Below are 18,175 nucleotides of genomic sequence, written 5' to 3'. Positions count from 1 at the left end.
CTAACATATTAGCTGCTATAAAAAAAATCATATTATTTTGCATGCCTAAAATACTAATCTCTCTCATCATCAAGACACCGCTTCAACCGTCGCGGCTTCCAGCACCAGGCACCTGTGTGGCAGAAATTTGCCAACATGGGTGCCGAAATAATTAGGACCGATTATAGCCTCAGTCACGGCTCCAGATTAAAAACTGGGGCGGATCTGAGTTCAGGAGGGGGGTCAAATGTTGCCAAAAAAACACCAAGAAATCGGTCTAGGGTCCTCCCCTGGGAAAATTGTCATTCCTAGATGGCAGGAAATGAGCTTTACCGACTTCTGAAGTGTCTTTTACTTTACAAATACAAATACAGTAAATTACTATTATGTGTGTACTGGTATACATACATGAACAAATAAATAAGATTGAGTAGTTGCATACATATTCTTTTTTCCCATGAATCGATGAAAGGGGGGGGGGGGGGGGGAGTTCGGGGTCCTACCGGGAATACTTGATTCCTAGATGGCGAGAAATGAGCTTCCACAACTTCTGAGGTGTCTTTTAATGACTTGGTTCTTCAGTATATTCAAGGTTTTCCCCTCTCTTGAAAACAGTCAGGTATTTTTTTTCTCATTCCTATTCCTAATTACAGTAAATAGGCCTGTGTGCATATAGGTTTACATAAAAAAGCGAGTAGTTCCATACGCTCTCAAGGCGCTGTACATAAAAACCAGAATAAGGAAATGAGCTTTCCCGACTTCATTCTAACAAAAAAAAATTCAGCCCACGGGTACTAAAAAGGTACCGGTAGGTCTAGAATTGTTTCCCCCCAAGAAGATCCGCCAATGGAATATACAAGGTGGGGTTCAAGGGAAGAGTTTTTATGGCTTACTGTAGTATGTCCTAAAATTAATTGTGCTTTTAGACCAATATTAGGAATTGGCAATCAAAATAACGTTATTTTGGATAGGCAATTTAATATTACCACTATTATTATTAATTCGTCAAGGCGTCCAACGACAGGGGTCCCCTGACCCCATGCTTGCACCACTACTGCCTCCTTACAATACTTACATACGACACTGCTCAGTTGGAAGAAAATAGTTCAGGTAGATCTTCATTGCTTTATCTCGTTTTTTATGCCTAAATTGTTAAACACGTAAATTTCTCGATCTCATATCAACGGAATGGCTTAAAAAGATAATATTTGTTATCCATTGGCGGCTATTAAAGTCACTTGATTCGTTTCTATTCCCCAATGAGTCCAGGATGAATGGACAACCATCTTCACACTCGGTATCAATTCATACCACCGTTGTCATCATCGGTCACCATCACATTGAATCCTCTACATATAAATGCACTACTGTATCTATTTTTGTATTATCTATAATTTATCTATTATTACAATTACACTATAGAACATGATTCGTTTCTATTCCCCAATGAGTGAAGGATGAATGGACAATCATCTTCACACTCAGCAGGGAGTTTTTATAGTGACAACAACTCCCTGCACTCAGTACCATTCATCCCTGCACTCAGTACCATTCATACCACCTTTGTCGTCATCGGTCACCATCTCATCGCATCCTCTGTACACATTAATGCATTACTGTAACAAACTTAAATAGCTGAAGAATGAGCTGCTCTGCGTATTTGTATTAAATTGATGGAACACCCGCTCTCCCGCTAATGGGGTAAAATTTGAACATTTTACTAAGTGGAGAAACTACAAGAAACAGAACCAAAGCGGCGCCTTTATTGGTGTTTATTATTTCTATATAGCGCCGCCGCGCGGACGGGGTAAAATTGCTCTGCGTGTACCCATAATGCCTTTGGAGCGGATGTTCCACTATATTGGGAAGCTTTTCTATCTGCTATTTATTATCTTTCATTACTGTATCTATTTTTGTACTATCTATAATTTATCTATTATTACAAGAAGAACATAAAAAACGATCACGTCCTTGTTTCAAAAACAAGCCGATATGACGTCATCTCTTTTAATTTTCATTCTACAAGCACAATGCATCATAATTGATATCTGGAAAACCCTAAAAAATTAAATTAATACAACGAATCAATTCAGTCAGCAACTTTAATAAGACTCATATCAAAACAATTATGTTTTCTATGATTTACAAATAATTACTTAAGTAATTCCAATATTTAATTATTTTTGTCCACGTTGATTAGATCAACACACATTGTATTTTTAATTTGAAATTGGGAAATAATTAGGGATTTACCAATTATTAATATTAATATAATACAGAAATAATTATAATTAATAGATAATTCTTGGTACATGAATTACAAATACAAATTATATCTAAAAAAAAACTACAAAGATTATCCAAATTTAACTAGTGAATGATACATTTTTTCAGTTAATATTAAAACTAATGAGGGCTTTTTGTTTTCTTTTTAATTATAATTTACTTTACAATTCCATAAAAAAATAGTAACTAATAGGTAAAGATCATTAAGATTTGTTTAAAGGAAACAATTAAACCAAATCTGGGAGGATGTGTGAGAGGCTCTTTGTTGGTTTTTTGTAAGGATTCTTTTTTCGATGGCAGCAAAATATGTACATAATTGGCTGAATTGCAGATTAAAATGAATTGTCATCTAAACAATTCATAAACTTAAGGAAACACTCCTAGTAAGCATTGGATTAAAGTTGTTAAATGATTCTATTAATACATAATTTGCTCTTACAAAGTGCCAGTATTGTTTTACAGTACTACTACACAATTATGATTAAATTTGATACAAAGTACAATAGAAAATGAAACATTACATCACGGCTAACACCCCGACTTCTAAATAAAATACTTTTTTAGGCAAATTTGTCTATAAATATTAATGTATATACCTTGGTGCAATGTTGCCAAAGGGAGTCATTCAGAATTTATCAAAAATACCTTGTCTCATCTTTGTGGTTAGGATCGGTGAAGGGGTTTAAAAATCTACTTCAAATTACATATTCTATTAAACTAAATTAAATACATGATTTTCAGAGATTCTGAAACAATGAAGTTGCTAGCAGTGGTGTATCTAGGGGAACTCAATTTTGGATCACAACCCATAGTTTGAGCTGTTGGTGTTGGTTTGATAACCAATCAAATGTTTCCAACAGTTGCCAGAGATCAGCAGTTTTATAGAAACTAGACTTGATGTACTTAACATACCCGACTAATACCAAGCACTCACTCGCATTTTTGTTAAATAAATTACTTTGTGCCTTAAAATTTAAAGAGTTGTCGGCAGGAGAAAAGTTCACCAAAACACTGTAACAGTTGTCGGCTGATGCGATCCGGTGTAAAATGCAACACCATAATGCACGCTATTGTTCGTTTTTAATGATGATCCATTCAAACTGCCACTGACAAAGGGTCACGTCACCTAGCGCTCACAGGCAACAGAGTTAAATTTGTCGTATGACACAGCAACTGCCTGGCTTTACCATTTGTTATACTGTATTTATATTTTTTTTTTAAAGTCTTTAGTCTTCGATGAAGTCCAGAATACATGGCCTTCTTCGTCGTGTACTTGTAGTGGATCCTTCACTATCGCTGGCGTGCAATACTTCGTGGTTGACGGGCTCTGGGAGACTTTTTAAGATGCTCTCCATGTTGAGTTCATCTTGTTTAGAGCTTGTTTGGTGGTTAGTCTCATCATTAGGGGTATATTGAGAACTGGAATATTCATTAGGGGAATACTGAGAACTGGTAGATTCTGCAGTTGTTAACTGATCAGCTAATTCTGAATCTCCTTTACATTCTTTATCTGTCATAGTAGCTGCAAATATAAGATAACACAATTTGAAATCAATTTTTTTAAATTTTATTTTTTATTGAGCTTTTGGCACTAGGGCCAAACTTTAGGATATGCCAAACAGTGAACTTTTCAAAGTGCAATCCCACAAGATGGTTTACATAGACAAGTCTCATTATGAAGCTTAGGGAGTGGAGTTGTTTTGGTGTCTGCTACCGTGACAGCAATTGAACTCAGGATCCTTGGACTGGAAAGCAAGCATCTTAACCACCAAGCTATTCAACTCCACTCCAATCAATCATATATTTTCATCTATTCCATATCTTATATTAATTTGGTACTGTACTTTATACAGTAGGAGCCTTTAACAATTCAAGAAAGTGCTGGCCATTGGATCTACTAATTGGCAAATAATAATTGTAAACAATTACAGTAAAAAAAACAAGACCAAAACCAAGTTCAAAACAAAAAATGAATTTTTCAAATAAAACATTTTTAAAATTCCCACAAGAAAATAATCATCAAGACCAATATAATTTCAAAATAAACTCGTAAGGATTGAGTGTTTATTGAAACTTAATGATGTTGCTTAAAACTAATACTGTAATAGCTTACCAGATTCTGAGTTGTTGTTATCCATTCCTACTGCTTTAGAAATTAAACCAAGTTCGTTTGCTGTTTTAAATGATAATTGAACACAAATTTGTTCACCCTTATAATGTGTGTTTTGAAATTGCTCGGAAATCGCTCTGATTTCTTCCCAAGTTCTAAAGCTTAGGTCAGCATGTACAGTTTTCCTGTAAATTGAATCATGAACACAGTAATATGTAAATCAATGGGTAGATATTATTTTTGTTAGTTAGCGCTCACATAGGCCCAAATGCCACATTTTTAGCTCAATGATTACATCCAATACACATTAAAAACCTGTAGAACCAATTTTATTGCGTTATAGACTGATTTACAGCTGGTCATGCGACATACGGTTGGTATAACCATAGAAAACATTACAGTGCAATCAGTGTAACAGTATAGGAAAAGGTAATGTTATGGTTTTGAAAATAACCACCCACTGTTTAACACGAGATATAAATTGCAAGGAAAGGCAATACGATTGTTCAAAACAGTGTTTATATACTCATTCTAGTATTCTCCTTGCATTGTATGCTTTGAAATTTATGTGATTCTGTGTAAACCTTAGCTAGCCTAGAAATCGTAAGACTCTTGTGCACACCTAAACAGGCCTAAAAATCTCAATGCTTTGGGTCAGTATCCTTTGGATCATTACTGTAGCAAACCACTAAGGCAAAATTCTCAAATTAAATTTCCAATCAATTTGGTATAGTTAACTGGTGTCCCAACTCAGATTATTCATCATTATTCCTCCCTGGCCACCTATGCAATCGCCATGTACAACACCGCTGTGCGAGTCCATTGTTTTCATCCAACACCCAAGTTAGGTCATGTGACTCCCATCACCAAATCTGTCTATTTTGGTTTCACAGTCTTAAGCTCTGTCCACCTTATGTGACAAGAAATGTGATATGTCCATATATGGGTGAATTATGATACCATCATGTCCATATATGGGCACAGCACACAAATTTGTCACATAAAAGTTGACAGTGTGGACTGAGTTTAAAATGTGTTTGTGAAGTGTGACAATAAGAATAAAGAGTAATAAATATAATTTATATTTTAATAAGCAGTCTCCTTACCTGCGTGGGACTTTTTTCCCTAAATGAGACCACAAAGGTGTAAAGTTTGAAAAGAGCTCCAATAGTTCGTTCTATAAATATGAGAAAAAAACAAAAGAAGCATAAGAAAAAAAAATCTCCACAATGATTAAATTGCATACAGAACAGTACCTTATCACCTATGAAAAAAGCTGTACATTCTGATGAAATATCAGATAAAAATGATGTTTCTTTTAAAAGATTTCTATACTGATTGACTAGTGCTACAGCATTTGAAATCATAAATATATTGTCAATACTTTAATTAATTTATTACAATTTTTGTATACAGTTCTATTTATAATTACTATACATGATAAACTTGGATTGGTTCACAAAGGTGCTCACTGAACAATTTTATATCAAGGGTTTTTACTGAGGCGTAACAAGTCACAGCGCCGGGAAAGTATTGAGGGCTTATGAACATTAGTTATGGATTACAAGTGTCACAAAAGTGGCTGAGGGGTCCTATTATCACAGTACAATATCAACAATGCCATACCCTGTTATAGGATTTGTATTCATGTGAATTCTAGTAGCCTTTTCTTCATTACTTCAGACTAATGTAAGTTAAATTTCAGTTTGTAGTGGAGCCCGAGTGTGAATATCAGCAAGACATTCATGAATTAAAAGCACTGCACTGACTGAATGTATTTTAGCGTTTCTGATGCCGTGTATCTGCAGCATAGAATGCAGAACAATGAAATTCAAATTCCCATTTTGTTGCAATGCTATGTTGCAAGGAGAATCACAATTTTCTTCCATATTAAAAATGGACAAAGATCATGACAATAAAACCACTTTATAACACACGTCAAAAACAATGGAACTGTAGCACACTTTTAAAAGACAATAATTGCCTATAATGTTTGTAATTTTAGACCTAACTTACGATCACCTTTAAGCCAACTGCCTGAATACAGTATTTCTAGATTTAGTATATGTACACATCAACAAGTGGTTGGAGAACATATTGGCCCATGACCCATTGAGTAATTTTAGGCAGCGATTCGTAACTCGATGTGGTATTGTAGCTACAGGCAATTATTTGGACTGGTAATTAGAGTATTAACATGTCCCACAGAGTGTTGCTGAGGTCACTAGGGATGATTATACTTATCAAAATTGGGCTAACATTCTAGAGTTAATTACTTCATTGTTATACATTGTAGAACCTCAGATTTAACGGCTAATAGTTCACAGAAGATACAACTAGGCGATAACATACACATATGTATGTTTGTTGTGATATGTTGCTGGCAGCACACTCAATTTCACGAATTGGGGGGGGGGGCAACCTGTGAACCTATACCAACCCATGCAAAAAGCAGACAAGAAAATTAGCACTTGGCATAGGCAATAAAAAGTACTGTCCCATTGCCGGCGACAAATTTACTCGCACCCCCCCTAATATTTTCCCGCCCATTTATTAGACACATCATTTTGATGATATATGACTAGATAAAATTGCAAAAAGGTATGTTTGTACATGTACATGTACACTTGTTTTGGAACGTGGGAAGGAGCCTAAAAAAAGGTCTGGCAGTCAACATGTTAAGCAATATTTATTTAAATTGCTTTAGAGACCTAGGCTTTACTTGTTAATTCAACTGACAACACAATCCACCAAAAAGCTCCTGCAACACAATTTTGGGTTATGAACCATAGTTTCCCTATTGCTTCTTCACTACTAGACAAATGTGGACCCAATAAAAAAAACTACAGTACAACTTCAAGCCACTAAATATCTTTACTTACCATTGAAGTGGATTTGTCAATGTTTTCCAGGTGGATTCCATAATAGGTAAGTTGTGGTACACACGAGTCGTCAATACTCTGGAGCTGAATATGTAATTCTGTATTATTACTCTCATAACCATTTAATTTTTCTGTGAATGCTTTCTTTTTTAATTGAGAATTTAATGTTTTAGAATCCATAGAGTTTTTTCCTCTACTTGTTTTTTTCTTGTTCTCAATATTCACTCCTCTTTCATTTGATTTTCCAATTGTTTTTTTAGTTGGTTTTCCTTTGCTTTCAGGCTGTGAATTGTCAATTTTCTTATCTGTTTTACTATTTGTCTGTCCTAGATTTTCAGTCTGTGATTTAAAGTTATTGTCTGAACTGTTTGGGTTGGAAGCATCATTATTGCTACTGGCACCTACAAAAAAACAAAAATAAAATATAAATGAAGAACAGTTTGTATCATATACCGATTACATAGATTCCAGGCATTTGATTGATAAAATCCACGCAATAGTTCCAGTCATGGCTTCCTAGCCAGTCAATAGTCTTTTTGTTCTGACCTCTTGGAATTCGCTCCTATGTCGTGACATAGAAAATTATGCTAAGACTGTTGTTGAGGGTGCACTTCTACTAATTTAATCAAATTTGACCTAATTTGATGACCTGGAAACTGACGATCACTCTGCTGCACACTGTGTACTGGTAGGCTAGGAATAACAATGGCAGAGTGACCAGATTTAAACTGGTTGATGAACATGTTTTAGAAGTGTTAGTTTCAGCGGCCAGTGATAATACGAAAAAAACAATTTAAGTATGCTAATCTATCCAAATATTTAAAGAGTACCTTGAAGCCACAAACTGTGATTTACCGAGTGTAATAAACAAGTTATTAAATGCAGGCCTTGATGAAGTGCTAGGGAAGTTCTAGGCTTAAGCCTTTTCACGACAGAAGAACAGGGAATCTATGTAGTGGTGTATAAAACAAATATAAATATAATAAAGCATGGTTCAAATTATAGCCCTTGGTGATCTGGAGGCTGTACTATGTCACTTGACTGCTTATTTCATCTTCTGACATAGTACAGCCTCCAGGTCACATCGGGCTATAATTTGAACCATGCCCCTTAACCCAGTAAATATTTGTATAAGTTGTAGCATAAAAGGAGAAAAATATTTTCCTCCTCAATGAAGTAATTATTTAGGGTTGTAGCTGTAGAACACTAAGATACTGGGTGGTAAACATTTAAAGAGTGGGTACAATAACACTGGTAAACTCTAAATATAAGAGTGGATTCTGAGAATGGGCAAGGTGTTGATAAAGGTGGGTGGAGAGCCATGAAATTAGCTTAAACTGGTTGGAAAACTTTAAGGCTTGAGGCAGAAATATTGTAGGGCTGTGGGATAATATATTATTCTTAGTATTATTGGTGATCCGCTTCACGAGCAGATCACCTCTTGTTATTGTCTGAGATGATGATCATCATCAGCTTTTTTTATTCTCACTTTCTCCCAATTTCTTGTTCGCACGATATCTCAAAATTGCTACTGCTTCATCGAACATTTTGGCTTCGCCTGGAATAGTTACGGTAAGGTTTTCAAGGTGACCAGACATGCATGACGTCAGCTCCGCACAATTTTGCGTTTTTACTTTATCGATCATTTCAGCCTAACCAATTGCCATTTTGAAATCGTATTAAGTGAGCATTAACTTCAGGTTAATGTTGAATGTAATGCACCCTAATTTTGAGCATTTTGAAATTTTGATGCAAGCGTACGCACGCGTTATGAAGCGCACGCATGCATCAAAATTTCAAAATGCTCAAAACCACTTTTTGACTAAATTAGAGCACGTTTTAGGCCATTTTGAGCATTTCAAAATTTGTTGACATTTTCCACTACGCGCGCTTTTTTTACATATTTTAGGTTCCTGAAATTGTTTTCACAAATTTCTATTCCTTTCGGTCATCTTATGGCCAAAAGCAATGCCGTACATGCGCATCAAACATAGGGATGAAAATATGCTAAAATCAGGCCTATTTTTAATCAGTTATAGCTCCTTAGGATGAAAGGTGACCCCCAATTTTTATTACATATTCTGAAAGCACGAGTTGTAGATATGACTTTATAGATCATAATGGCTTATCGGACATTGTCACATCATCATATTGCCATCTGAATTCATAACTGATTTTAATTGATGAAAATACGCATTTAAGCGTATCTCGCTCATTCTTGGTCGATCGTCTCCCAACTTTGAGTATGTTATAGCTGAGACAATTCTCTTTCACATGTGACTTCTTTTTACTTTTTTATGATGTCATCATGGTCAAAATAAATGTTTTATGTGACACCCCTATCTTTCTTTCCTCGAAACGTTGATGACACCATATCATCTTAATCATTCGTCATTTCTGAATCATATTAAGTGAGCATAAACTTCAGGTCAAGGTTGAATGTCATGTACCTTAATTTTCCGTTCGCGCTTCTTAATGTGCACGTACGCGTACGTCAACTATTATATATGCTTAAAATTATGCCTATTTTTAATCAGTTATAGCTCTTTTGGATGAAAGGTAACCCCCAATTTTTATTACATATTCTGAAAGCACATGAGTTGTAGATATGATATTATAGACCATTATGGCTGATTGGACATTGTGACGTCATCATTTTGCCATTTGAATTAAGAGACAATTCTCTTTCGGAAGTGTCCTTTTAGTTTTTATTTTGACGACGTCATCATGTTAAAAAAGAATGAATTTTTGGAGCCCTCTCACCTCTCATCTCTCTTTCTTCAAATTTGTCAAAAAATCATTGACGACAGAGAGGGCGGCAGACTGTATTTCGGCGCTATCAGATTGACATAGTACATAATATGAAGGGAAAATTTGTGTGGCATTACCAATCAAGAGGTGTTTTTAAATTAAACTTGAAAAGGTTCAATTTCGTATTCCATTACCGTCCACGCGCACGTAAGTGCATGTGCGGCAAAATTTGGAAATTCTCAATATCACTTTCCAGATAACTTAAAGCACGTTTCAGGACATTTTCACCTCAGTGACGAGTTCAAATCTAGTTATTACCTTTTTCTTGTGCTGGTGAAACTCCAATTCGTGTTCCACATAGTATATATCCATCATATTTGCTCAAAATGCGTTCTGCATCGGTAATATTTCCAAATCGAAAGAAATAAAAGCTGAAATAATGAGCACATTAAATATATCTTAAAATAATTTTGTTTTATATAGCCATCAGCCAAGTATGCTAACTACGGGATAGTGCAATGTGATGATCTAAAAACTAAAGTTGTGTTGCATTTGATTAAGGGTCAAATAATAGGCCTACTGCTGTTCACCATGATTTAAAGCCAGGCTCTGGAGGAAAAAAAATATGTTGTGATGAAAAAACCTATGAACAGTTACTAAGATACAGATTTTTCAATATTTATAAACCTATTTGGTGTCTTCTTAATTTGGGAACTAAATAATGAAAACGTGTAGTGAAGCATTAGCTCAGTGCTTTTAATCAAGGTTTTTCTTTTTCTTAAGAAATTCAAAGACAAATTTAAAAAATGAAATAAAAATCAATAAAATAATAAATAAATATAATTATAATAAAATTGCTCAACTTAAATTTATAGGTTATAAAGCACTTGTTGGGAAACAGAAGAAATTTTGTAAATTGATTGTCCATCTAAAAAATACTTACTGATTATGATGGCTGTAATCCACAACCATAGCATCATATGAGAACAACCTGTAGACCTCCTGTAAGTGGTAGCAGATTTAATAAAATAAATTTAAATGCCTTAACAGTGCAGACATGCCAACCCTACAAGGCTAACAAGAAGAGTCTTAGAGGAGTTTTGGCAATGTCAGCGGAGTATGTTACATTTTTTCCTAAGATACATGGTACCGATGTGATCTGCATATTTTAAATGGCGTTCTCATTCACAATGACATTTTACATCAGCAATACCGTCGTGCGAGACTAGGCCTAGGCCTACTCAGACAGTCAACACTGCACAGATCACAACAAGCGTGGGCATCACCTAGTTTTGATTTCAAAATGACAGGATACTTCTCGTTATAACTTGCACGGAATGTTTGTGTGTGTTTTAGCTACTTTTTTGGAGGAAGCTCAACACTACTACTATTAGTTTTTTGAGCACTGCCTAAGCCTACATCCTCATCTCTCTCATTGGACTCAATTTTGGTACTTGTGGTTTACTAGACTGTTGTTCTTACGAAATCAGTAGACCATGGAGGGCTATACAGTTCAGAGTGCAGTGCAACTCTGTCAGCGATTTTTCCAATGAAATTTGTTTTTTTTTTTTTTTAAATCAGTAGACCGTGGAGTGCAAATTACTTTTTTGTATACAGTTCAGAGTGCAAGTCAGTCAGCGATATGGCCAAAGATATTGGTTTTTTTTCCGAAATCAGTAGACTGTGGAGCACGGATTACTTTTTTGTACACAGTTTAGAGTTCTGTTCAGAATGAAATTAACTGGTCTTGTTCTTATCTAAATCATAGGGTTTTATTATTTGAAAATGCGCGATTAATTACAGCCGGACGTAATGCGTAAAAAGCGGAGATTTTTAACCTAAAATTGAAGTGCGAAGTTTTGCTTAAATAAACAGAATAACTCCGCCGAAATCGGAGTGGTTGGCATATCTGACAGTTTAACATTTAAGGAAATAAGTTTACGATGGAGAAAATAAATGTTCAAATGTATAAAAGTTAATCTAAAGCCCTGTCCAGACTATCAACTTTAATTTGACCAAAATATAGTCATGATAACATCACATCATGACCATATATACAGTAGGCACATCATGACTATATATGGGCATACAACAGTTTTTTGTCACAGAAAATTCAACAATCTGGACAAAGTATATTATTAAATGCTTTCCAATGCATTTGATCGTCTAAACTTATGGATATATAAGTACCTGTAGATGCAAATACATAGGCTCTTCTTCTTATCGAGTCTATTCACAAGTTCATACTCTGTAGAGCCATGTCGTTTTAGGTCTAAAAACTTGACATTAAGATTCTCGTGTATAGTGGTGAAAGGATTGGTAGGAGCAGGGCCACGACGTGAACATTCCTTTTTTTACCCCCATGGGCTTTCTGCTCAACAGAATTTTGCCAACAATTTGCCTTTGGGACCTGATAATGTGGGGTGGTCTCTAGATTCAGTCTCCATTTAAAGGGTTAGCTTATACATTCAATGCCATACCATCCCACCAGGTACCCATTTATACTCCTGGGTGGAAAGAGACAAACGCAAGTGAAGTGCTTTGCCTAAGGACCCAAGCAATGCGATGAGCGTTGGGCTCGAACTACTGATCTCAAGATCGGAAGTTCAACATCTTACACGCTGCGCCACACGCTCCTAACAACGATTGTTATTTGGATCTTTAAAAAAAGTGGTCTTGAATTAAAAGGTTCTCGGAATTACAGGGGTCTCGAATTGGAGGCTGCACTGTATTGTAATGTCACTTTCTTGTGTAACGTAAACTTGGCAAGGAGGTAAATCATCAGCTGACTGTCTCCTCATCCAAACTTGCTTTAAAATCAATCATCAGACAGGATTAGTGCACCGTCTAGTATTTTGATTACCAATTATTAACCCTTATATCTGACAGAGTCACCAAAACGATAATGACATATAAATATTTAATATCGGGGAGCCAACCACAGTTGCCAAGTTATGTGAACTACAACACTGGGAGGTGACAATAATCAACAACCACATTAATTTTGATAGAGCACTTTAGGTCAATACGAATACGAATAACTTTATCTATCTTTCATAAAAACAAAAGAAAAGCATCTTAAGTTGGCAAAAACAGAATACTAAAGTAAAACAATAAAATCCAAACTGAAAAAAATCTAAAAATTTCATTTAGAATATAAAATAAAACGTGTAAAAAGATTAGAATAAAAAGCATCAAAGACATCATTTCATTCTCAATATTATTAACATCATAATCATAATAATGTATTATGTAATAATAATAATTATTATTATTGTAATTATATTATTGTTATTATTATTATTGTTTTCTATGGGCATAAAAATTCAAATGTGAATACTATTATGCATAAAAGAAATACACAGAAGGTTTGTGTTGCTTCTAGTTCATATATACCTAACTGAATAGTGAAAAAAGCAATACATTTTTTGAAAAGTTGCACAAATAATCAAAAAAATCTATCATTGATTTTCAAATTTGACATTAATCAATACTGGAACCCAGGGGAGGTTATTGATGAAAGTAACATTAATAAACTACACTACTTACTGTAGGGTGGAAGCGGTTGGCGCATCGGTTGTGGCTTGGACTCCCAACCTTGAAGTCAGGGGTTCGGAACTCTCGCTGTGCAAGTCGCTTGTGTCCTTGGGCAAGGCACTTTATCTATGTTTGTCTCTCTCTACCCAGGAGTATAAATGGGTACCCAGTGGTTTACTACTGGGGAGGAAAAAGGCGGCGTGGAAAGGAACTGGCCACCCTACCACACAATACCGAGGCTTAGTACAATGGGCTAACAGCTCATTCAGTAATGAATACGGGACTACCTTTACCTTTACCTTACTTATTGTAGGCCTTGGCTTACATGAGGATTTGACAGGTTAGCCTAGGTTAGTTAGCAATTTTTAATAATAAAGGAAGGTTGTGTGTAAATTTGGATGCTGAACAGTGAAAGTTAACAAATATATAACAGTCTAAAAGTGTATACTCACATTTGCAGTGTTTGAATCATGTATTCCCTTTACAACAACAGAATACCATCCTTTCATATTGGGCACCAGATTAGGAAATTTTGCAGACAGTGGACTCAAATCACTTGTGCTTACTTTTCCATTTTCTAAAGATAAAATTTAGTACAAAATATCCTTAAATGTTTCATAATTGAGAGCAGTGCTTTTATTGTAAAAGATAAATTGGTACCAAGTTTAAGACTACCAGACTTGGTGCAACATTAGTATTATTTAATTTTCGAAAAATCAGTTATTTGTATCCCGATGATCAAGAGACTCAAATCACTTGTGCTTACTTTTCCATTTTCTAAAGATAAAATTTAGTACAAAATATCCTTAAATGTTTCATAATTGAGAGCAGTGCTTTTATTGTAAAAGATAAATTGGTACCAAGTTTAAGACTACCAGACTTGGTGCAACATTAGTATTATTTAATTTTCGAAAAATCAGTTATTTGTATCCCGATGATCAAAAAAAAAACCTGAGCCTGTGAGGTATGTAACCGAAATTAAACACAGGCAGGCTGAGAGACAACAGTCAACAGATCACTGAATAATGCTCTTCAGTAATGTTCTCTACTATAATCATTCATAATTAATGACTTATTCATAATTAAAACAAGGTGTATCTAATTTATATACCAAAGTTCTGTTTACACTAAAACTCTTGTATGCCCATATACAGGTGTATTGTCATGGTTTGCCTATACTGTATATGGTCATGATGTGATGTCATCATGACCATATTTGGGCATGTCACATGTTTTTGTCAAATTTGATAGTTTGGACAGGGCTTAAGAAAACAAATACAAATACCTTTTTTTGAAGCTCCACCTTGCTTTCTACCTCTCTGCCTCTTATGACCACCTGAACACAAGATAACAAGTACATTTTGTAGTAAAAATATTTCAATTAAGTTACCTATATCGATTCTAATACTGTAGTTCACTTACGGTAAGTAAGTGGCTGACTGTTCTACAATATCTAATAACGTGGAACTCACAATGAGTGTGTTTCTCACATGAGAGGTATGTTTCAACAGCATTTTAAACAATATTTGCAACATTTTATTAAGAGTATCAACTACATAACTAATTTTGTAGTTTGTATAATGTTGAGAATTTCAAAATAAATCCAAACCAGCAGGTCACCCCAAACCAAATACTAATCACATCTGTCTACTGCCAACAGGTCTAGCTACAATGATTATAGTCATATTTAAGAAAGTAAAATTATCAAAGATTTGATATGAAATTGTGAAAGTTGAGAGGGTATTTGTCTCTTACCCTCAACTGGGAACTGCGCCATGATTGCTGGTCCACTCATAAAAGACGTTTCATCACCAATACCAAATAACAAACACGTATCTGATTTTTCACCATCTATTCTGTAAAATCACCAATTGAACTACCTTATTTGTATTGAAGAAATAATTATTAAATGTAGGGCTATTGTAATATAATATTTTATTATTAATAATAATAATATGTCAGTCTTATATAGCACTTCATGCATGATGACTCTAAATGCTTCACATTACTACCCCGGTCATTGGATCAAACACATATGGAACACATACTCAGATCCCTGGGGAAAATTCCATAATATTGCAGTAAGTACTCAGCGCATGTGTATAGCATCACTAGAATAATGCTTGGCTTACTGTATCTTTAGGGTGGAAACAAATTGCCTTATACAGTACAGTATCACTTTATATTGCTAGCCAATGAAGCCCCCCCCCCCCCCCCCCCCACTTAACCTTTGTTCCCCTCAAAACCACCATCAGCCTATGTTACTACTCTTGAACACTCACTGGGACTGAGATTGATGTAATCTTGCTCTTCCTTTTCCAACCCTCTAGAAAATATTGTTGGCCTAAATAAATTTTTGTTGTGACCCACATTTTAGAAAGTTTTATAATATAATTACAGTATTTTGTTGGATGTACAAAAAAAAACTATTGACTTGCCTTACAACATCTGGCATTGATTTCATACACAACAGAAATGAGCTGAAACCCAAACTTCTCAATGGAAAGTTTTCACCAATCAGTGACCGATAATCAGCTGGGAATCGCTTTATTGGTACGCCACCAATTTTAGATAACAACACTGCCCTCACAAGTTTCTTAATATTCTCAGGTATAACATTGTTAGCAGCTTCAGCCATCTTTAAGAAAATTTATGAGCTGTATTGTGAAGAATCAACTTAAAATGTTAAAATATTTGGCATTTAGGTTATTCCATACAAAATCAATGAGTTTATCATATTCACAAGCATTTTTTCCAGTTACTAAATCACAGTTTTAGTGTGGTTATGATATCTGAATGAATCTTTCAGTATACTGAACAACTTTATTTACAAATCATACAGAAAAATTTAGTTTGGCTCTGTGTAATGCAAAAAAAACCAAAATACAAATATACACACCAACATGTGCACACCTACAATAATAATGAGGATGATGGTAAACAAACTTAAATATACAGCTAGCCTACTAGCTACTGTAGACACAGGTAGGCCGAGCCAAGACCAATTTCTTACTGGCTACAGACAGTAGGCCACCCACCCACTATCCGTGCCAAAATCGAATAAGTGTCATTTCAGCTACGAGTCGATTAGGCCCAGGTGGATTCTGCCAGGTCTTTTTGTCCTTCTCAGGACAATTTTAGGACCCTCAATACTAATTTTAATTTTTTCAATGTATGAAATTCCGGAGAAAAGATCTTTTTATTATAAACACTGAAAATAAGTAATATACTGTAAAAATATCTCATTATATACAGGAAGTGACAATGATACAGGCAAAATAGCCAAAGTAATAAACAAAAATGATACTGAAAAGTATTGTTAAATTATTCCTGTAAATAGTCATTGACAGAAAAAAAACTACTGGAAATGGAAGATGATGGGCATTAAAAATGATGCAGTGCTGTACACCGCCAAACATTGATGGCTGGGTTTTGAAGGCTAGTCGAGCCACTTATAATTTATTTATTTATTGAACATATTTATACAGGTTAAATTAACATATCAGCAGAGCAGAGGGTGTACCAACCTGTTTTGTGATAAAAATTACAGTACATAGCCTAAACAAAAAACAAAATTAACAAGCATAATAAGCTTGGCCTAGCTAGGCCTAATGAAAAGAGACTGACCCAAAAATCAAGTTAGTTAGACTGGCTGGCAGGCATTGTTTTGTGTTGGACCATGCTTCATAATTGTACCTGTATTTCATGACAATAAAGTTCTGTCTGTACCTGACACAAGCCAGGAGCCTAGCTAGGCCTACCTACAAGTACTACTACTACTACTATGTACTACTGATGCACTTTACACTAGGCCTAGGCTAGGTCCTGCTCGGACCTAGGCCTACTTACTGTCCGACATACAGTAGAGTAGGCCTATATAGGCGGCTAGCCTAGGCCTACGACTAACAATAACATTGACTGAAGAACGATCGCAAGTTCAAAATAAGATAAAATAATTATTCTTAATTTATACCATGTTTATACCTTCTTTTACAGCTACTGGAACTCCATTTACAGAGTTATGATCAATGATATACTGTAGTGCTACAATACAAACCTTAGGTCTAGGCTCCCAATAATATAACGCTACACACGCATGGAATGGGTGACCTCGTCGCATCTCTCGCACTCACATCATGTCAGCTTGTCCCATGCAGGAGCGTGCACAAATCGCCACACAGAAAGTGAATTAACCAATCGGAATAGAGATTGTTTGTCACATGGGTGATTACGCGAAAAAGTAATCACCACCGGACAAGTTGGTAGAAATGTCCGGTGCCAACTATTTTCTAAACAATATTTTCTGCTCCTCTTTTACAGTACGTTCTTTGTCTTGCAATCTAGCTACCGGTTAGTACCAGGCAGTATCATCTCTCGCTGTTGAAAAAGACCATAGAATAACCTTAAGCAAGGCATATTGTTGGAAATATTATTTACAGCTGTGCTCATACATAGTCATAGCATTGAAATTTCAACAATACTATGAAATAAATACAATTTAGACATGGGCATCTTAATTGGTGGCAAGTCATAAGATACAAACAAAAAACAAAATCAACAAGCATTGGCCTAGATTATATTAATAAAAATTGAAGAGACTGTGCCCAAAAATTAAGTTAGGCAGGCAGGC

The 18,175-nt window shown here is 35.2% G+C and overlaps 1 protein-coding gene across 6 annotated transcripts; it reads right to left on the bottom strand.

The window, feature by feature from the left end:
• Nucleotides 1-1,953: 1,953 nt before the first annotated feature.
• Nucleotides 1,954-17,896, bottom strand: LOC117117746 (tudor domain-containing protein 5-like). 6 transcript variants are annotated; one of them, XM_033262152.1, is made up of 12 exons: nt 17,519-17,896; nt 15,984-16,183; nt 15,301-15,401; nt 14,831-14,881; nt 14,293-14,322; nt 13,998-14,095; nt 10,952-11,010; nt 10,327-10,439; nt 7,258-7,658; nt 5,482-5,552; nt 4,379-4,560; nt 1,954-3,787 (listed from the first exon to the last, which is right to left on the bottom strand). In XM_033262152.1, the coding sequence occupies exons 1-12, from the start codon at nt 17,663-17,665 to the stop codon at nt 3,492-3,494; spliced, it is 1,749 nt and encodes a 582-aa protein (XP_033118043.1). In that variant the 5' UTR covers nt 17,666-17,896; the 3' UTR covers nt 1,954-3,491. The 6 variants fall into 6 exon arrangements, with proteins under 6 accessions (XP_033118043.1, XP_033118044.1, XP_033118046.1 ...); XM_033262153.1 differs by having other exon boundaries at nt 17,603-17,894; XM_033262155.1 differs by having other exon boundaries at nt 15,984-16,202; nt 17,603-17,890.
• Between the last annotated feature and the right edge of the window lie 279 nt (nt 17,897-18,175).

Source organism: Anneissia japonica, unplaced genomic scaffold (genome assembly GCF_011630105.1).
Source record: "Anneissia japonica isolate Jap-2015-1 unplaced genomic scaffold, ASM1163010v1 scaffold234_len1672027_cov178, whole genome shotgun sequence".
Taxonomy (NCBI): domain Eukaryota; kingdom Metazoa; phylum Echinodermata; class Crinoidea; order Comatulida; family Comatulidae; genus Anneissia; species Anneissia japonica.
This window is presented reverse-complemented; position numbering and strand designations above follow the sequence as displayed.